Source organism: Ylistrum balloti, unplaced genomic scaffold (assembly GCF_031769215.1).
Source record: "Ylistrum balloti isolate Yb309-2 unplaced genomic scaffold, AGI_CSIRO_Ybal_v1 Utg370714, whole genome shotgun sequence".
NCBI classification, from domain to species: domain Eukaryota; kingdom Metazoa; phylum Mollusca; class Bivalvia; order Pectinida; family Pectinidae; genus Ylistrum; species Ylistrum balloti.
This window is the reverse complement of record NW_026782426.1, coordinates 482,073-497,783: the sequence shown is the minus strand read 5'-3', so window position 1 is coordinate 497,783 and position 15,711 is coordinate 482,073. Positions and strand designations below refer to the sequence as shown.

General features: G+C 32.0%; 1 protein-coding gene across 4 annotated transcripts in view; it reads left to right on the top strand.

Annotated features, from left to right (window-relative positions):
- Positions 1 to 249: 249 nt before the first annotated feature.
- LOC132557748 (AMP deaminase 2-like) overlaps positions 250 to 15,711 on the top strand; it is a 35,018-nt gene continuing 19,556 nt past the window's right edge. Inside the window, exons 1-6 of one of the 4 annotated variants that reach the window (XM_060222274.1) lie at positions 250 to 362; positions 3,051 to 3,273; positions 3,940 to 3,975; positions 9,569 to 9,619; positions 14,357 to 14,525; positions 15,335 to 15,527. In XM_060222274.1, coding sequence (XP_060078257.1) covers positions 323 to 362; positions 3,051 to 3,273; positions 3,940 to 3,975; positions 9,569 to 9,619; positions 14,357 to 14,525; positions 15,335 to 15,527 — 712 coding nt within the window. In that variant the 5' untranslated portion in view covers positions 250 to 322. The remainder of the gene's footprint in view (positions 363 to 3,050; positions 3,274 to 3,939; positions 3,976 to 9,568; positions 9,620 to 14,356; positions 14,526 to 15,334; positions 15,528 to 15,711) is intronic. The other 3 variants (XM_060222275.1, XM_060222276.1, XM_060222277.1) reach the window with 3 other exon arrangements.

Genomic DNA, 15,711 nt, shown 5'->3' with positions numbered 1-15,711 from the left:
ACCCGTATTAAAGAACATAAACGTAATTACCTTACAATTTTGCAAATACGTTATACGATAAATACCATAATAGAAATCTAATGAAAATGTGTCATCTGTAAAGCCATAATATATGAAACTTTATCCTTTTTTATGAACCATTTATTGGTCATGAATTCAAAAAATTAATTGTAATATTACAACGCAATTATTTACTACACGAGTTATTCCCCTTTAGTTGAAACTCTCCATCAATGTTGACAGTTGTGTTTGTGCATCCGTGAATATTCAGTGACAGACCCTATACAACTTATCTGTAGAGAGAGCAAATCCTGTACGCACAATGGAAAACGACGAAGACGATTTGAAGAAAAGACCTTCAGGTACCAGGGAAAATATTTTTGTTCCGCGTTGTTGGTCTAGAAACTAATGCATCCACATCCAGTCCGACTCGTCTATTCGTGTGCAAACCATTTCCTGTGACAGAAGATCAGTCATGATCAGTTGACTGACAAAAATTTAAGAATACGTTTCTGTTTATATGATATTTTCAGACCTAATTGCTTGGTATACTTTACCTTTAATTTTGGAGGATGTTGATGCAAAGTTTTCATTTATGACCCTGTGGACATTTTTTTTCTATGAATTTGTATTAGCTAATATAAGACATACCGTGACAGGTTTGTTATAACATCATTGCGTGAGCGCATGATAATGTTGTGCAATATTAGTAGTGTTGTTAAGGCATGATGGCCTCAATAATAAATCTTGTGGCGGATAATAAACCAAATCTTATTATCTATTCATGATTAACAGCAATTTTACACAATAGCATATTAATATCCTGTTTCTTTTATTTTCCCCCAAGGTTTTATTTACTGTGTGAATTTTAAATACTAATGATAGTCAAGTTGTACCTTTATAAAAGGGTTTACACAATTTTTTTTTATATTTTGGAGCTAATTTCTTTGAATGGTTTTTAAGCTCAGTCACTCACATATTCCATCGATGAGGTGTTTTGTGTTTATTTTCAAACAACATCGTATTGAAATGTTCTGGTTTTGTTGCATTTGAGTTGCAGTTATATAGAAATTAGAATAATGATTTGACACAAAAAAATACTATAGTTCTTTATTTTTCATTTATTCAATACCTTTCAACAACAACATAAATCAATACATGAACATCTTTTAGAAATGTTACTAGGTCATTATACTCATTTTATTCACTCTTTTCACATTAGATGGCGTGTTGCTGCAGTTTAAAAATAAATATAAAGTTCCCTGCGCTAAAATGCTGTTTTATACACAACATTGTCCTTACAAAGTTTAGATATATAAATTCCTCAGCACTTATCATGGAGCACTTGGTGAAAGAAGCCATAGCCACAGCCTCAGTACAATGCAAGTCTAGTCTGCTTAAGTGGTGTATTGATGACATATTTCAAATAATTAACAAACGATCACAGAAAGATTTGACTGAGCATATCATTACCTAGATGCCACTAACAGCATCAGTTTAACCTGTGAGGAAGAAATCAATGTTGCTATGCCATTCCTTGAAACTCTATTAGTAAAGAATGATGAAGGTACTATCAAAATATTGGTCTATACAGAAAAGATGCCCCTTACACCAGAAGTTGGGCGTTGCGTGAATCTCACTCAGCAGATTTGAAACAATTATCACAGGAGAACAAGACAAGAAGAAAGATCAAAATCACATCCATAGCACCATGAAAACATGTGGATACGTTGTTTGGGCAATCCAGAAAGTAATAACAATGAATTCGGTTGAAGCAAAAAGAGTTAGAGACAAAACACCAAGGAAAAGGAGAAAACAAGAAAGGACAATTAGTCATCCCTTACATCAAAGGCCTGTCAAAAAAGTTGATAGATTCATTACTACAGAGATGCTACAGTGTCTGTTTTCCTTGGCAGTCAGACATGTGGATTATAAATCAGTGTAGCTTATATGTGGATGAACAAAAATGACAGAATGGACCTGTGTGACCTTGCACCCTGGTCATTTTGGTTGCTGTAACGTGTCATGCTTCCAGAAAGAATAAATAATAGTGATTTCAATCAAGGATACCAGTACGAAACGTTGGTATCAAGGTTTTCATGAGTACCTGTACATCACATGTTTGTGACTGGAACAGATCATGTAAAATCGTAATTTGCAAATGTATGCAGGGTGATTTTAAGATTGAAATGAAATAAAACATTCTCAAGTTTTTAATTTATCATACCTTTTAATATGAATCACAATAATATCTTCTGAACTTTTGTGAAGCCATTGCGGAAGTTTACAATAGCCTGTTGCATCCTGGGATCGATAGATCATTGAGTCAAATTCTAGAATGACCGCCATGCTTGTTTACGATAAGAATGACTTCATGTAACTTACAAGAAATAATATGGGACTAAAAGAATTTGGTCAGAACGCAAGGGCCTTCGTTAGTATTCAACAGTACAGACACCAATTGATAGATTGTTTCGTAAACCATACATAATATCAGTCCCTATTTCTGTTCGTAGACAATCTTTGAAGGCACCCAAGCCAAATGAGTTTGATAAATGTTATTTTACATTTTTTCAAACACATCAATAATTCACCGACAATCTTGATAAATTGCCCTTTGTTGTCTGTTATATCAACAAACTTTGGTCAACATAATGGTTACCACATCATAAGAAAGCATGCAGTTATATTCCTGTGCAGCTTATATGTGGATCAAACCGGAAAAAAATCACTGAAAACCAGCCCTGAAGCTTATACTTGGGTGTGATTTATAGCCCGGAAAATACAGTAATCATCGAAACTTCACACTCAAATCTTATATTGGTTGTGTTATAAGAACTTCTTTTCCACTCCTTTGTATTTCTGTGTACATAGCGCATACTTACACTATCATTCAGTTTGTTCCATTCAAACAGTGTTTGGACAGATTTAGAGTTTAGAGAAGGAACTTTTGTATGTTACTTGTTTGTAGGATTAGTATCCTAATCGTAGGTCAATAATATTTATCTAATTTGATGTAAGAATGAATATTGCTTCTTTTTTTATTACAGAGGAACTTTTGTCTCCATCATTTTCACCAGCCAAGCTGAAGTTCCCAAAGCATATTCACACACCAATGGATGATAAGTTTAAAGAACTTGCAGACAAAATATTCAACCGTAGTGTTGAAGGACAGGTGCCCTTTAACGAGGTTTCTGCCCCATATGAATTAGGCAGTTATCCCATAGAACAGAATGAGACTAAGAATTATTTTGAGAGACAGTACAGTAGAAGGTGAGTACAGCATTCAAACTCAGATATTTTACTTTTGTTTTTGTCACATTAACACACATAGCTTTGATATGTGATGTCTTAATCACTTACATATGCTACATGATGAATTGTCAAAGGCAAGAAGATTGATTTTATGCGATATGTCTCGTGTGTGTATGATAATGAACATATATCTACAATGTTGTGCTCACCTGATCTCATATATATTTTTTTACAATCAGTGGCCAGTGTTTGTTCTTTTTTATATATATTTGATTGATTTGCCACTTACTAACTCTAAATTGATGACTTAAATACAGTTTTACTCCCACTTTGCTTATGTTGTGTGACTTAGTCTTGGAACTATAATACACTTGCATTTTTTGGGGGTGTTTCTGTGATACAATCAAATCAGGAGTGTGCAGAATCTGTTATGGAACACACCCAATGTGCAGAAGTGGGTAGAGCTGATTACTCACATATCTTGTGCACAAAACATTTTCTATTTCCATGTCGTTGTCTTTACTCCTACTTTTTCATCTGTTATAACAATCTGGCATATGTTTTACAAAGGACAGCGAACTACTGGTGATGGTTACGAGATCTGTTATTAAGGTTTGAATAAATGGTACATGTGCATATCATCTGGCCCTTCTTCAGGAAAATAATGTTCTATTTCTGAAACAGGAAATTAAACCTGAACATACCAAAGGAATCTGAGGGGTAGGTAATTAGAAGCATTTCAGCAGTGTTCACCATGTTAGCAGCATTTCACCAACTTTCTTGTCCTCGCGTCCCACCTCCTTTCTCACCTCCTTTCCTACCTACGCTTTACTTCTTTCCACTCTTTCAGTTTGGCAATTGAAACATTGGCTTTTTGTTGCTTACTCAAACAGTAAAACATGTACTTAAATAAAGAGAGATAAATATTTTACCATGACAGACTTGAATTTCCTACACAATTTCTGTTTTAATTTGAATACAACCAAGTATGGAAAATGCAAACTGGAATCCTATCTGTTTATAGTATGCATATGTTATATGTTCATTAAGCAGAAGTCATCTATAGACAATCATTTGTTTATTTAAATTTGTTATGCAGATAACATTTTGATATTTGTATTTTAAGATTGCTAAACAAGCACTGAGGTTCTGTATTAGATCCTATCTTAAGCCTGAGATATATGTTTTTATTTCTTTCTGGGATTTTTTCAAATTTTTTTATTTCAGATAAAGTTTTGTGGAAGGAAAATTTACCATTTATAGATAAAAAAAGACAACTGATTGATCACTATAAAATGAAATTGGAGTTGCTGAAATGGCCTTCAGTGCAGGCATTTACTATTCAACCCATAATATTTTATCATATAATTGATTGGTCCAGGTCTAGTTATTAGTGATCTTGATATTCAGTTGCAGTTCTACAAGCAATAAGCTCACCAAATATGAATTACACGTTAGAAGTTACTGTTAGACCTGTAGGTTTTATTGCAGGTTAAATAATTATAGATAACCATATTGTTATCACATATGTCTTCTTTGTTCTCATACTGATTTGTAACAGGTATTTGGCCATAACAGCTGGGTGAATATAAGTTGTAACCATTCTACATGTATAGTTGTATAACAGGTTCTCTATTATACAGGTTGGTTATTTTTGCAGAGATGATATTTTCACTAATTTTCAGAGTAATAACATGATCTCAAAAATTTGACCTGTGAAATGATTAATGATATCCTCAATATAGACCACTTGTACAAGTCATGATCAAAGGGGCTGTCAAAATATTGGCTAAGTCACAATGCAAGGCCACCTTGACAATGTAAGGTGACACAATATTTTTTTTTTTGCAGTTTGAAATGCTATAAAATATTATTTGTGTTGTGACCCCATATTCTGCAGTTGTTTGATTGCTAAATATAATAAAACACAAGTATTCCTCTATGGTACTCAATCAAGATTCTTGTTTTATTTCTGAAATGATGACTTTCATAGGTATATGTTTGCCACACAGTCTTTTTATAGACAGGTTATGGATTTTACATAGCCTGAGTGACTTTTATAGACAGGTTATGGATTTTACATAGCTTGAATGACTTTTATAGTCAGGATATGAATTTTACATAGCTTGAATGACTTTTATAGTTATGTGACTTTTGTAGACAAGTTATGGATTTTACATAGCCTGAGTGGCTTTTATAGACAAGTTATGGATTTTACATAGCCTGAGTGACTTTTATAGACAAGTTATGGATTTTACATAGCCTGAGTGACTTTTATAGACAAGTTATGGATTTTACATAGCCTGAGTGACTTTTATAGACAAGTTATGGATTTTACATAGCCTGAGTGACTTTTTTTATAGCCTGACTTTTATAGTTATGGATTTTACATAGCCTGAGTGACTTTTATAGACAAGTTATGGATTTTACATAGCCTGAGTGACTTTTATAGACAAGTTATGGATTTTACATAGCCTGAGTGACTTTTATAGACAAGTTATGGATTTTACATAGCCTGAGTGACTTTTATAGACAAGTTATGGATTTTACATAGCCTGAGTGACTTTTATAGACAAGTTATGGATTTTACATAGCCTGAGTGACTTTTATAGACAAGTTATGGATTTTACATAGCCTGAGTGACTTTTATAGACAGGTTATGGATTTTACATAGCCTGGGTGACTTTTGTAGACAAGTTATGGATTTTACATAGCCTGAGTGACAAGTTATGGATTTTACATAGCCTGAGTGACTTTTATAGACAGGTTATGGATTTTACATAGCCTGAGTGACTTTTATAGACAGGTTATGGATTTTACATAGCCTGAGTGACTTTTATAGACAAGTTATGGATTTTACATAGCCTGAGTGACTTTTATAGACAAGTTATGGATTTTACATAGCCTGAGTGACTTTTATAGACAAGTTATGGATTTTACATAGCCTGAGTGACTTTTATAGACAAGTTATGGATTTTACATAGCCTGGGTGGTTTTATAGACAAGTTATGGATTTTACATAGCCTGAGTGACTTTTATAGACAGGTTATGGATTTTACATAGCCTGAGTGACTTTTATAGACAGGTTATGGATTTTACATAGCCTGGGTGACTTTTGACAAGTATGGATTTTACAAGTTATGGACAAGTTTTACATAGCCTGAGTGGCTTTTATAGACAAGTTATGGATTTTACAAAGCCTGAGTGACTTTTATAGTCAGGATATGGATTTTACATAGCCTGGGTGGTTTTTATAGATAAGTTATGGATTTTACATAGCCTGGGTGACTTTTGTAGACAAGTTATGGATTTTACAAAGCCTGGGTGACTTTTATAGACAAGTTATGGATTTTACATAGCCTGAGTGACTTTTATAGACAAGTTATGGATTTTACATAGCCTGGGTGGTTTTTATAGATAAGTTATGGATTTTACATAGCCTGGCATATCAATATATCTGTTAAATGATAGAACAGCTTAATAGAGTTTTGTGATAAACATGAATTTTATATGCCTTCATCATACCAAGATTTCTGTACCCACATCATTTTGGATCCATAATATATAGTGTACAATAAATTTTAAACATCACAAAACAATTATTTCAATGTATGAATATTGTTGCAATCATGATTAAAGCTGACATTTGTGTTTTAGTTTTAGTTGAATAAAAAAAGACCTTTCTTTATAATCTGTGCACACATAGGCCCCACACACTTTGAATAAAGAATTTGCCCCAAGTCTGTATTTGTGATTAATTTCCCTGGATATAAAGTATCCTAGACAACCTGTAGCTTTGCTGTAAGTGAAATCAATTGTTGATGTTGTTACTATAGAAACACCTTCCTGCCAATACATGTATTGATAACCATATCAAAGTGGAACTCAATTATATAGGCATGGATATTGATCATTATTACTGACCAATAATATGTTATGTTAAAGTTAAAATGCTGGTGACTTTTTTTTGTTTGTCAATATGTAATACATCAAATTGAAAAAAATAAATAAATAAAATTACCGTCTAATGCTTCAAAGAATCCAGAAATATATGAAGTACCTTTATTGTGTTTTGTTGCTATTTTTCATGCTAAATTGAGTTAAGTCATTAAATTGCATTTTTTTTCTTTTTCCAAAGAAGCCAGATTATATTAATTTATGTTAGCACTTGTTGATCTAGTTATACACCCTGCTCAGATTTTGAACTTAAGATCTGTAACAGATTTCATTTTATTGGTTTGGTTATGATTTATATATATATTTCATGATAAGTCCCACCAAGAGGGTGCTTACGAAAGCAAATATAGTTTTACAATGGCTGTAAAGACACATCTACATTATAAGACAAAGTGGCATTGCTACATATGATATTTAAAAGTAACACATCACAATGTTATTTTAAATATATGAAGTATACATGTACCTGTATTTGATCTCATTGAAGCATATAGTAGTACACATGAAGTAATACCTCCAATATACCTGTCCAGACATTCCATAAGATATATGATATATATGCTATTGTTACTATTTTTACTCTATTACTGTTACTGTTTTTAATAGGATGATAGTGAACACAGGCATTTCTGCCTCTGTATTCACATCAATACAATGTATTACAAATATAAACATAATATTAGACTAGATATAAGACGCTGTATGATCATACTTCAGTTCAATATCTTTCCAGAAATCGTCTAGGTGTTTTTCAAAATCATGAACGTTAAGTGATGAAATTACCCATTGAGGGAGACTATTCCAAGTATCAATTATTCTTTGAGTAAAATAATGTTTTCTGACATTCAAATGACAATGTTTTTTAAATAATTTTTTACTTTGTAAACAAGTTTTTCTTTGCGCTGCAGGGTTGAACATTACCTTCACCAGCTTTGGATCAAATATCCCATTATTGTTATTATCATTGATATTTTCTCCTTTTACACACAATTTAGAGTAGATAGGTAAGCAACATTTTGATTTCTTCTTGCATCATGGAATTTTATAGGTTAGAAAATCCAGGCACCAATTTCTTAAAGAAAAACCTGTCAAGACCAGGTTAAAATTTCCTGATGTTAAAAATAAAATAAGATAGGGTTACTTAAGATTGGTATATAAACACTGACTGATTTTTCATTGAATGTACCAGAATTTTATATACTTTGAAGTTATAGAATAATTAAAACGATAATTATTTAGAAAGTGTTTCAAATGAACACTTGAACATGTTAATTAGCATCAGCAAAAAGGGTGTGTATTTTAATTTCATTTTTGTCTTACTTTATGTTTTGATCATGGAAAACAAATTGGTGCTAATCATCTGTTTACTACTAACAGTGATCTGTCTTGCAAGACTGGAGATATCAAATATGGAATGTGTTGTCATCACTAATACTATGAATGCAAAATTAAACAAAAACAAAAAAGTATATATGATCAGATAGTCTTTATTGTTTATGAGAAAATAATAATTTGAATTGTCTCCCTTAGATTCCTTCCTTGCATAATTTTGAGTTTTATTGGATTGTGTAATGATTAGATATGTACTATAATGGAGTGTTTCCCTTTGGTGTGTAACATATTGGAATTTTCTCTATTAGGATAATGGTTAAAAGATAATGATTTGTTATGAATGAGTTAGTTCATGAATCTGTAATATTAGTGAATTATCTCCCTTTGGATAATGGTTTATAGATATTGATTTGTTATGAATGAGTTAGTTCATTGCTCTGTAACATCACTGAATTATCTCCCTTTGCATAATGGTTTATAGATAATGATTTGTTATGAATGGGTTAGTTTATTGATCCTAAGAATGTTGAAAAAAGTTCCATTTTAACACAGATATTAATGATATGTCAAAAAACAGAGGCAGTGCATGCATGCTTCCAAATAATGACTTTCGCGAAAATTTTGACCACTATGGTTGCAGATTACATGAGACCAAAGGAAATCTGAGGTTGAGCTGTAACAGAGATCACTCTGCTGCAATATTTACCCATGCTTTTACTGAAAATGTTTAACTCATTGTTTGCTATATGTTTTTATAAATAAATCTCATCCACTTTTTCCAAAATGCCAAATTTCACCCCGGATAATGATAATCTAGGATTATCCTAGCTGTAAGCATCTACCATTGCTTTATTTCCAGTTTCTCTACACATTCAGTGTTCAGGCATTACAAACAAGTTACCAGAGATACTTGAATTCAGCTACAGTATCAAAAAGCACAAATAAAGTATCTCTTTAATGATAGATATGGAATAGTTGTCTCCGTTGGATGTGAATATTAATATTGGATTCATTGGCCTTACAGATGTTTTGCATCAGATCATCAGCTAGTTAATGAGAGTGAGGATGGTAAAAAGTGAGTCACACATACACATACAATCCTTGTATATCTTATCTTGTCACACTAAATCGCCAAAAGTCTGAAAAAAGCTTACCTGTGTTTCTGGGAATCACTGATATGGACATACAAAATTGTACTCAAATTTTATATTTCCTATAATATTTGGGCTTGGGTCAAAGATTGCAGATTGTTATGATTTGGTACAAGCATGTTTTAATCACACCTGTTAGTTGATTATAATCTTTAGGTAAGTATATCTGGAAACACAGGTAAATTTTAATGTCGCCTCTATTTATATATATATATATCTGTACACTGGTTTTATCTGGCTTTGCCTTAAATGCATTATCATGAATATGAAAAAAAGCATCAAAAAATCTTTGTGAATGTTGTTAATTTGACCAGAAATGCTTGGATATGTAAAATGTTAAACAATTCTGTAATATTTTTATTTTACTTGATTTAAGAATGATTATAACTTTGTGGTCTAGCTGGTTCCTAGTAAAAACTGGCTGACTCAGAAAAAAAAAATTGTTTTAATTTTCATTCAATTTTGAAAAATGGAATTATATTCTAAAATTCACTGAAAAACTTTATTGTATTACAATGCATAATATAATTTCATATTTCTTTTTTCACAAGACTATTTGTAGTCACAAATGTTGATGAACATTTAGCCAGATAAATGGTCATTTATTTTCAACTTGTTATTGTGAGAGAGCATGAAAATTTGGTGATCATTTTGTCTGGTTTCAATTCATTTTTCATGCATGTGCTTTTTGAATTGCATGTAAAACATTATTGTAAAATTATGGTAAACTTGTTTTTTGCTCTTTAAAAGCCTGTAGTTTAAAATCATTAGGATTATTATGATAGTAATGTTTGATATGTATATAAAGCTGAAATTTTTTTGAGTTTGTTGAATATTTAAAATGTCACCTGTCGTGGAGAAATTTTGAGGTTTTGTTAAAAGTAAATGTGTTGGAGGTTGAACTCTACATTTCTTTTTAGCACATGAACTCAGGTGAGAGCCAGGATTCCTCTGGAGTCTCCTGTTTAGAGTGGAGTATTAATATTTATCGGTCATCCACCCAGTGTTATATTACCAGCATGACAGCTAGATCCTGATAGTCACAAATGAGGCTAAATTACATGATAGAAATCAAGGAAGCCTGTCATCGTACGATGATCATTGTCCAATATCAGCTGATAATTCCTGTACATTTTATATGTGTTGGAGCTGATCGTGATGTACAGCAACTCACACTGATTAGCATGTAGATAAATTTCATGTATATATATCCATCAATAATTAATTAACTGGAAGGCATTGACTGCACATTACGGTAAATGTGCTCACATCATGATTACTCAAAATTAGATTTACTTGACATTAAGAAACATATTTTATCTATGTATGAAGTATGGTTAAAACAAAAAATGATAGAATAAATCTGTTTTAATTTCTAGAATATTTGTCGTGCAGGGCACAGCTTTTAATCAAACCCTTCATTTAGTCTGAATGAAAAAAAATAACCATATTTGGTCTATTTAAGACAAGAAATAACTTGCTATTAACACTGTTCTTCAGGAGTCTTGTTAACAATTACAAGAGGTGTATATAACGACAAACACAACATATCACATTTACCGTATGTATGTACCATCATTACACAAGAAAATTGATACTATATGCTCTCAGTAATCAAGTGAGACAGTTCTGGGGATAATTCTGTGTAAGGTTTATCAATCGGTAATTACTTTCTCATGAATTAGTTTCCGTCTTCATTATTTGTGGCTGTAGACATTTGACGATAAAGGATTATCATAATAACACTACAGTTCGTGGTGGCTCTATTGTTCCTTTTTGTAAAAAAAGGGAAAAAAATGAATATTTCTTTTTGAATCATATCAGTTTATCAATTGACCTAATTTTTTTTGTAAATTAGAGGATGAGTCTGTTACAAGGTAGAATTGGGCTGATTTCCTCATCAGTTACTACCTACATATACATGAAGTGGGTTTTTTTTGCTTCCTAGGTAGAATTTTTTGGAAAATCTAATTATTCTTATTCAGAAATTTGGACAGAAACAACTTTTTTAAACGGTTACGTTTTATTAAAACAGAAATATTTTGTGAGTTCTAAGGAAAGGGATGAAGGATATTGATGGACTTATATTTGGCCAGTGGTATGTACCAACTTTTATAATATATATTTATTCTACAGATTAAGTTCAGTAACTGGCTTTCTTCAAAGTGAGTGATATTAACTGGTAATGAATCTGTGCTGTAAACTATAATTAAATTGATTGTTCGAGAAAGAGGTATTGCAACTCAACTTGCACATTTTTACCACCAAAAAATTTATTTTGTCAATACATTTCCTGATTCCGAATGTTAAGTGAGATATTTGAAGCAGTTTATCACCTGAGGCCATAAAGCCCCCTTATATGCATCACTTAAGTTTCTGAGAAAACTGTCCATTTGATTTTTAAGGAAATATAACATTATATATAAGCTCTGTTGTGTCTTTTAAGAAACACTTTTAGGGAATACAGAAACGACTAAAAGATATTAATAAAAATGGGCCTCACTGAAAATACAAATCAAAGTTATGTGAGATTCAGAAGGCTGCCAGGGAAAAAAACATTTGACCACTCTGTATATTCAAATGTACATCAGATAGAAAATACTAGATATGTAAAACACATTTACATGTAAAGTGTGATGTTTTCGTGACAGCAAGTCACAGGTAGAATACACGGATATAGTGATTTGAGAGCTCGCTGTGCGATCATGAAATCTCACGGAAATGTCTGAAGGATTTTCTGACTGGTAACGACTGTAAATGGAGAGACATTTACAAAGAGCAGATTTCAACATTTTTTGTTGTAATACAAATGCACAATTATTGTCTAGAGTATCTCTCAGATAAGTTAATTTTTACTTTATTGATATAATTGACGTATTGATAGTATTTTCTTTTTGATTATTTAATGAAAGTTTTGTACGTTGAAGATTTTAATTCGTCAACATTGTGTCCACCTGTGGTCATCAGTTGATAGCGTCATGGTCAAGCTTTTGATTGCATTGATCAAATGTCATGAGTTTTTGTTTAGCATGGCCATTTTGTGCGAAAATTTTGATAGTATCTTGATAATGACTATAGATAGTGTGTTTTGTGATCATGTATAAATATTTTGGGAATATCTGTACATGCTGGAGATATTTTGTGATTATGCATGTATTGATATTTGGGGAATGTATATTCTGCACGCTGGAGATGGTAATTGCATGGCTGATTTATGGTTATGGTCCTACAGTTAGATTTGAACAAAATGTTATAATTTTTGTATCATTTTCAGGAAAGTTCTGTCTCAAAATTTTGAATTTAAGTGCTACTTGGATAATTATGGTTCAAATAGTATTCATCTATAATTACAGAAAATTGGAACTTTTAGGTAAAGTGTAAAGGTTGACATTATTGAGGAAATCTTTTTTTACTCTGTTTGTGTTTTAAGTTAAGTTGTAAACAATAAATAAACAAGGACATGTACAATTACCGGTATTGCTTGAAAATAAAAATAGAAAAAATAAACTCAGTAAGTTTTGTAGAGTTTTTTGTCAGGTGTGTTCTGAACATCATTTCTGTAATTCTAATGAACCCCATTACTAAGAGATTTAGTCCCACAGGAAAATCATGAGTTCAGGACTCGGATATATCCCAAAAGTCACTTAAACTATTGTCCATTTCTTGACTTATGTGAAAAATTAATTCTTTTGCTTCAAGCTTTTGGTAAAATCATGACACAATTTGAAGCATTGAAGAAAAAATATGATTACCAGTGTTTAACAATGATAGATTAATTCACATAGTGATATTTATAATATTGACATTAATTAACAGATATATTTCCTCAACGCAAAACAACTCGTAGAAGGACTAGAGTTATTTAAAAAATCTTTCAAAATTTCAAAAAAATTATATTGGAAAATAATGATTTTTATTGTCTCCTAGGAAGTAGGAAAATCTCATTTAAAATTTAGAACAACATATGATAAGGTTTAACAGAGTATGAGAATTTGATCATTAGGAAGTCAATAGATGGAAAGTGCTCTGACCAAACCTTTTGAACAATAATAAGCATTTAATATTAAACATGTAAATAATTATCCAAAATGAGGTGAAATAGGGTATTTTCCTAATAATTGAAATGATGGAAGAGAAGAAAGGTTTTCTGAGCCCAATCAGTTTCAGTTGTATAAGTTAGTTTTGTAAATAACCTGTTCCTATTTATCACAATGCCCGACCAGAGTCTGATATAAATTTGTATTTTGTAACAATGATTTTTGCATAAGTAAATTTTTGCCATTTCCCAAACAAAATTCTATCACCAAGTAGTTTGATCCTATATATAAATATTATATTGGTCTGTCTGACATATTAATTAACCATAAAAGGAATTTTTGTAAACTTTAGATTTTAAATTTGTTATGGTCTAATAAATTTATGCATGATTAGTTTGGTTGAAATACTTGTTAACCTAACAAGAAAAACATTTAAGAATTAAAGAAGTCAATATTTTGGTGAATCTTATTTGTGTCCAATTCCAAGGCAGATATAGAAAACAAATATTAAAATCATGTTAGAAAAACAAAATGTGATTTATTCTTTATAAAATTTGTATTAACCAATGGCATGTTACTGTATTGGTTCCAAAATATAACATTACATTATGCCTTGTGTTGTAGTGGTTCTGCACGGAGCCATGAGCGTGACAATGGAGGACATGCCCCAATTAATCGGGTGCCAAGCACGGACGTTGAAAATGTATTTATGGAGTTTCCTGAGGTACAGGAGGAATATGACCTCGCTCCTGATTTCCAGAGAATTAGCATCAGTGGGGAGGATACGAGTGGGGTAGGTTGTCTGTCACTGTCCGTCTGACTGTCCGTAATGGTAATTAGTACTATACTTATGTGGGGATTCACACAATTATATCTGGAATTTGTGAAGATATCTTAAATCATTGGATGAACCCATTATACATGAGATGTCTCTCCTGCTGAACTGTTACACAAGTGTAGTATAAATATCCTCTCCTTTCTGAGGTTACAGACTTCTTGACAGACAGCCCTACAAAAACAGACAATATAAAATACAGTCAAACCCACAAGTAAAGGATATCAATTGATGCCCTACAAAAATACTCAACACAAGTCCTGAATTGTCATGTGTAATATACAGGAAGGTGGAAAATAGTGAAAAATATTATGTAATGTTTTACTGAATTTTCCTATTTTTTTGTTGCTTGCAACTTTGTAGAAGGATATATAGTGTTTCCCCAGATCTATTCATTCTGTCCAGTTGTCCTGTTCCTTATGTCATATACACTCAAACCTCTCTATAAAGGTCACTTACTGGAGCACAGAAAAGTGACCTTTATACACAGGTGGCCTTCATATAGAGGTTATTGTGAATGGCATTACATAGGAAACAAAAATAAGTGGCCTCTCCAGACAGGTGGTCTTTATCACAGGTCTGATTTTATACGGTATCTTGTAAACCTATCAATAGATTTGGTTCATAAAAAAACCCCATAGAGTCATAACATAGTTCTACACTTGATCTTGTTCTGATTTCCAAAGGCCAAAGGAGCAGACAGTCATGTTTCATCAACATTTTCTATTTTTTACACTCTGTGAGAATTAATTCCGTGATTGCTCTAGGTTCCCCTGAAGGACTTGGAGCAGGCCTCCAAGAGTTTAGTGAAGGCTCTGATGATCCGGGAGAAATACATGGCCATGTCACATCAGAGTTTCCCAAACATCACTGCCAGATTTCTACAGAACCTTGAAGACAAAGAGGACTTTCACGGCATCAAGGAAGGGTACGGCTGTACCAATGTCAAGACTGCAGAAGGTATGTGTGGGCAAATTGAGAAATTATCTGATCATATCTTCAAGAAAAATTACTACAAAATATTTATATCATTTTGAACTGAATAATAAAGATAAAAATAGGATATTCTATAGAAGTGGTTATAATTTTCAAAACTTATTACAAATCATAAAAACATTTTTACAAGTTATAAAGAAGGATTTTC